This window comes from Vitis riparia, chromosome 13, assembly GCF_004353265.1.
Source record: "Vitis riparia cultivar Riparia Gloire de Montpellier isolate 1030 chromosome 13, EGFV_Vit.rip_1.0, whole genome shotgun sequence".
In the NCBI taxonomy this organism is placed as follows: Eukaryota; Viridiplantae; Streptophyta; class Magnoliopsida; order Vitales; family Vitaceae; genus Vitis; species Vitis riparia.
Window position 1 is genome coordinate 22,445,957 of NC_048443.1, and position 6,000 is coordinate 22,451,956.

The window sequence follows — 6,000 nt, forward strand, 5'->3', positions numbered from 1 at the left end:
TGAATATTTGAATTATTCTTTAAAACGGTAATAAAAATAAAAATAAAATTATTATGGAAATTAAATTTTTATTTTTCATGTTATTATGATTTACATATCAACGTAGTCTAAAGCATTGCAAATTATAAATAAGAGTAAATCGATTGGTTGGTAACAATGATGCAACTAATGTCCAGTCTTTTTCTATTCTTTTCAAGTGAAGGGCTATTCGATTGCATATGGGGTCGAGGAATTTTTTTTGCAACTTATGAAGCTATTATTGATGCTTTGTTCCATTATTGCAAAGTGTTGATAATGATAATATATTTTTTTCCCTATCCATATTTTTATTATATATATTAAATTTATAAAAAAAAAATACTATGGAAGAATATTTAGACAGAGAGGAGAAGAAAAGGGCAAAAAAAAATGATTGATGCTTCATTTTAGGAGAAATGCAGAGAAATGCTTCTCACCTCTAAAGGGCAAATTGACAGAAACAGAGCATTGAAGGAATGTGGTTAGGCAGATGACTGCAATTAAAGCTCTAGTCCAAGGGATAAGTGCTTTTCTTGACTATGGAGATGTCGCCAAGACTTTTGTGATACACATTCTTTCTAATGCTGGCGTCTTTGAATTTATTATTGGTATTATTTTTTTTTTCCAACCGATGGCTTGACAAAAGATTCAATTTAAGAGGCTTGGGTTCATTTTCTATCCCATGTCATTTTCTTGATTTTTTTGTTTCATAAAAATGGTGGGACATGTTGTGTATAGATATCTGTCTTATCTTTAATAAGATAAAGTTTGGAATGAATATAAACGGATTAAAAAGATATTTGATTTTTTTATTTTTTTTCCAAACCGATGGCTTGACAAAAGATTCAATTTAAGAGGCTTGGGTTCATTTTCTATACCATGTCATTTTCTTGATTTTTTTGTTTCATAAAAATGGTGGGACATGTTGTGTATAGATATCTGTCTTATTTTTAATAAGATAAAGTTTGGAATGAATATAAACGGATTAGAAAGATATTTGATTTTTTTATTTTTTTAAGAAAAACCTTAAATTAGGTTCAAGTATATATCTAGTTGATTCTACCCTTTTTTAAGAACTTAGGGAAAAATCGAATTTAAATAATTGAAACGGGATTGGGATGAGAATGACTCCTTTCCAACCTATCTATGATCATCCTCGATCCCTTATCCCTCCCTTTTATATTAATTTGCATTTAGGCTTATAACTCATCCTAATGGTATCGTCATTTTCTAGAATTTTAAGGTGAACATAAAATATGACTTTTTAATTTATTTTTAACAATTTTTTATCATATGACCATTTAATTTATTTTTAACAATTTTTTATCATATCCTCTAAAAGCAAAAAAGAAATAATAATAATTCTTTAAATGTTAAAAAAAAAATGAGGTAGTAAGATAAAAACAAGGCATAAAAGCAAGTTGACGCATAAATAATTGTAGCGTAAAAGAAGTAATTCAAAGTGGGTAATGATGTGTTTGTTTTATAATAGGACATTGAGTTCAACATTGATTCATAGGGTTGAAAAAGCATGGAATGATGTCCCATATTTTTCCTTTCAGGCCTTGATTTTTGGGCAAAAGATCGTGATTTTGGGGATATCTTAGCATTCAAACAACCATCATATGTTTGTTTCATACCCCACTTCCCAACCATGCGCTCCCACAAAAAGAAAGAAATTATTAGCCTTGGTTTCACTAGGATAGCAATATAACAAAATAAAAAATAATTTAATTTTTAATGTATAAAATAAAATTTTATTTATTTATTAATATATTATATTTGTGAAGCAATATGATATGTATATTGAGTCCAAATTTTGTAAGTTTTAAGTTTTTAAAAAAATTGATAGTTTAACATAATATCAGAGTTTGGTTTGTCAATAAGTCGAATCATATTTTCGTAATTTACATGTTTGTTTTTCATTTGATATTTTTTTCCCTAATTTGTAGTTCCATGGTATCTTTTCACGTGTAAGTATGAAACCACATGCGAGCGAGGATGCTAGAGAGTATAATATGCATATTGAGCTCAATCAAAGTCTTAGGTCTCTTCTGCTACCCGATCTTATCCAATTGACTTTGAAGTGATATTTATTATGATACAAACAAGACTAAGAGAGGCCGAATGTAGGAGATAATCTATGTTCCTACTTCTATACTAAAATTTAGACATAAATTTGTATATCATATTTAAATTTTCTTCAAAATGATTAATTTCATCCAAAATCAAGAATTATTCTTTAATAGGTAGATGAAGTTTAGGATAAGGACTCGAGACGTCAATAAAAGTGGCAAATGTAAGCAAAGGTGAGATGCATTGCCTAGAGACACAAAAAAAAATGATGGAAAGAAAGAAGAGGGAAGTTAGACGTTAGATGGGTTATGACTTATGGGTGTGGTTTAAAGGTACCAAATCATAACTTTTAAGAAACATAGGGGGTGCCATTTGCCTAATGAAAAGGGTTTTCTTTTCTTATTATATTTTTCCTTTTTCCCTTTTCCATAATGGAGTTTGGTGACTCGAGAGTGATGAGAGCTCTTATTTGTAACCAGACAAGTTGCCATCAATCCTATATGTAGAAGTCTGATAGAACTTAGAAGATATACCCATAATCTACATCATTTTCCTCTTTTATTGGTTGGCCTCCCTCCTCAATAAATATACAAAGCAATACAATCAAAAGTTAGGCTTAAAATTTGAATTTAAGATGAGATTTGGGAGAAATCTTTGACTTTTGGGTAATAAAAAAGCTTGCTTTTAATTTTAAAGGTTGATCCACATGGTTGGTTTCTTCTTCATCCTCGGTGGCTTTGATTTTTCATACTCGGATTATTCCCTTTTTGCCTCTTTGCATGTTCAAGTTGCGTTTGATTTCACATGCAAATCGATTTTTCTTTGTTCTCAAAATGTTGCTTTTCGACCTCATTTCCTTTCCATTTCCACTACTTATTTTTTAAATCAAAGATAAAGCATGTTCTCAAACGATGCTTGTTTGACGGAAAGTTTTTAATTAAACATTTTGTAATATGTGTTTTATAAAACTTTAATTTTTCTAATTTTAATAATGGATCGTATAGTACATAGGAATAAAAGTAAAAACAGGATGAGAATAAAGGTAAATCATTATGCGATGATGAAGGGAAATCAAATTTTAATTAAACCGAGATTTGGTTTTCTATAAATATTTTTTTGTTAAAAAGGAATACAATTGATTTATTATGACATCTCGCATAGGATATGGGGAAGATTCTTGGCATTATATAAGTATAGACTATTTTTAATCTTATAGACACGTTTTAAAGTCGTGAGAGTCTTTTTAGGTCTAAAACGGACAATATTTATATGATTAGATGTAAATCGTTACAAATGGTATTAAAGTCAATCTTCAATCTCGATGTAAGGGTTTTGGGGGAAAAAGTTCTTGATGCTATGTAAGTATGAATTCCTTTTAATCTTGTAAACACGTTTTAAAGTCATGAAGTTCTCTTTAGATTTAAAGTAAATAATATCTACATAATTAGGTGCGAGTCGTTATATTTACAATTCAAATTTCTTGTTTTTTTTAATCTTTTAAATCACATCCATCCTTTAATGTCTAGGTTACAATGGTAGTATACAACAACCATAGTTGATAATAAAGTACAGGAATAAAGTAACAAAAGGAGCTGAAAGAACGGAGGTGGTTGATGGAGGTGGCAGCCGCGGTGCACCGCTCCCATGTGTCATTCCAAAGAAATTCCAATCACCATAATTGGACCCAGAAGCAGCACCACCATCACCATCACCATAATTGGACCCAGAAGCAGCACCACCACCAGCATAACCGGGATTAGCCCCAGCAGCAGCACCACCACCACCATCACCATAATTGGACCCAGAAGCAGCACCACCACCAGCATAACCGGAATTAGCCCCAGCACCACCATTATCCCCGTTAGTTCCGCCAACATTGGGTACTGGATCATTTGGTACGCCATTGGGTACTTGACTATTCGGTATGCTATTGGGTACTTGACCATTTGGTATGCCTCCAACTACACTGCTTATCCAAAAAATAAATAAAACAATTATTTCACACATTTTGAAGAAACGAATTAAATTTAAGAAGGTGAGAAGCTTGGAAGAGGCTGACATTGACATACCTGGTGGGAGGAAGGGCACCGGCATTCATGGTGAGTTGATCAATGAAGCCTGCAGATTTGGGCTCCACGCTAGAAGCCATAGCAAACTGAGCACCCAAACCATCGCCAGAGGGCACAAAGTATGCGCCGTTCACCATTATGTCTCCCTCTGTTCTCCAATTCCAACGGGCCCAATCTTCATCTTTTGCATCCATACGCCTCGTCACCTTGTATACATATCCACATTTTATAAATGAAAATGATCGACTAGGATTAGTAGAAAAAAACAAAGTGATGAACCAGGTGACTTGAGTCTACCTCCTTGGCATTTGTGGACGGTGGTGCTGTGTAACGGTTGCCTTGGCTATTAATGGTAGGGCTTGCGCTGCCGCCAATGGCGTAAATCCCCCACTGCGTGTAATCGTTATTCACCACGTGGAAGTACCCCCGCCGGCACCTTGGCATCCTCTGCTCCAGCGCCTCACCGAAGCGATTGAAGGCCACCGTCACTTGCATCCCATCATCCATCTCGTCGCCGTCGCTTCGACCCAGGAGCATCACTTTGTCATGATGCGAGAAGTAGTTGTTTGATAGGGTGATGGCGGTGGAACCCAATGTGGCATCGATCAGGCCATCCTTGCAATAGGAGAGGGAGCAGTGGTCTATCCAGATGTACCTTGACCCCATGATGGATATCCCATCACCGTCCGATTCCGAGGGGACACAATGATGAAGCTGAATGTTGTGTATGATAACATTTGTAACGTATTTGAGGCCAATGCAGCCACCGCCCGTGATTTGAACATTTGCGCCTCGTCCATCGATAGTCTTGTAGCTGTTTACTATAAGCTCTCTCTTGAGTTTTATCAGCATATCACTGGAGAAAATAATCCAAAGTGGCTCGGGTTTGGTGACAGCGTATCGGAGCGAACCCGGATTCCCTGAGTCGGAGTGGTCAGTGACTACATAGACTTGACCACCTTTGCCACCAACTGCGTGCTGACCGAACCCAATCCCACATTCGGCCAGATGTTGGCGATCAGCCTCCCAATTGGGGTCGCACCTCCAACAGTCATCGATGGGGTTGCCGGTGAGACATGAAACCTGGTCATTTTCATGGACACCCAGTAAGCCCCTCCTTGCAAGAGACGCATTCAGTCTCCTGCAACAATCAACATAAACAATGGACAAACAAAATGGGGTACACTGTCAACTGTCAAAGATTAAGCAACACTTTACCTTTGAACTTGTAGAACCACAGCTTCAGGATTGGGGTGTTGATGGGGGAGATCAGTGGCTGTTATAACGGGGCAGAGGCAGCCCAGAAGGCATATAAAGACAATGTGGGTGTTACGAAGCATCTTCCCCAGCAAATAATGCCCAGCGTCCAGTGTACGGAAAGCTGTAAACTTTGAGAAAAAAACTTGATGTGTTTATATAAGAAGAAGATTGGAACACTGTAACATGAAATGGATATGTTAATGTTATCTCAACAAAAAGAAGATGCATAAAGTGATATCTTCATATATTCTTTACTTGTCGAAAAATCATTCCAGGGCAATCCTAGGGACCAACTTCTTCTGAAAAAGAGGTTACTTCTGTCTGAGCTGACTAAAGGGGTTTAAACCATTGTTAGGATCAAAGAGAACAAACACATAACCGTTCACAGGCCCCTTTAGATTAAAAGACTCATTTAGGAACAAATCCCAAGGAGTAGTGATTTGAAGTATAAAGTATTTTCCAAATATGAAGAAGAGCTTTTAGAATCTATGCTTTGACAAAATTCCATATTTTTAACGACTTTCATTTGTATAAAGCTGCAAAATATTTGCGTAAGCTTTCCTGGCTTGAGTGACTC

At 35.6% G+C, this 6,000-nt stretch overlaps 1 protein-coding gene across 1 annotated transcript; it reads right to left on the reverse strand.

Moving 5' to 3' along the window:
- Positions 1–3,608: 3,608 nt before the first annotated feature.
- LOC117928001 (probable pectate lyase 5) lies at positions 3,609–5,607 on the reverse strand. Its single transcript, XM_034847741.1, has 4 exons — positions 5,382–5,607; positions 4,461–5,304; positions 4,164–4,369; positions 3,609–4,060 (listed from the first exon to the last, which is right to left on the reverse strand). The coding sequence occupies exons 1-4, from the start codon at positions 5,501–5,503 to the stop codon at positions 3,622–3,624; spliced, it is 1,611 nt and encodes a 536-aa protein (XP_034703632.1). The 5' UTR covers positions 5,504–5,607; the 3' UTR covers positions 3,609–3,621.
- Positions 5,608–6,000: the final 393 nt, after the last annotated feature.

What these genes read in the sequence shown, in the direction of transcription:
- LOC117928001 (XM_034847741.1), bottom strand. Translation starts at nt 5,503, where the DNA reads ATGCTTCGTAACACCCACATTGTCTTTATATGCCTTCTGGGCTGCCTC. An exon ending in CGTCCACAAATGCCAAGGAG is followed by an intron (nt 4,370 to 4,460) that starts GTAGACTCAAGT and finishes TATGTATACAAG; the next exon opens with GTGACGAGGCGTATGGATGC. An exon ending in GGTGCCCTTCCTCCCACCAG is followed by an intron (nt 4,061 to 4,163) that starts GTATGTCAATGT and finishes TTGGATAAGCAG; the next exon opens with TGTAGTTGGAGGCATACCAA.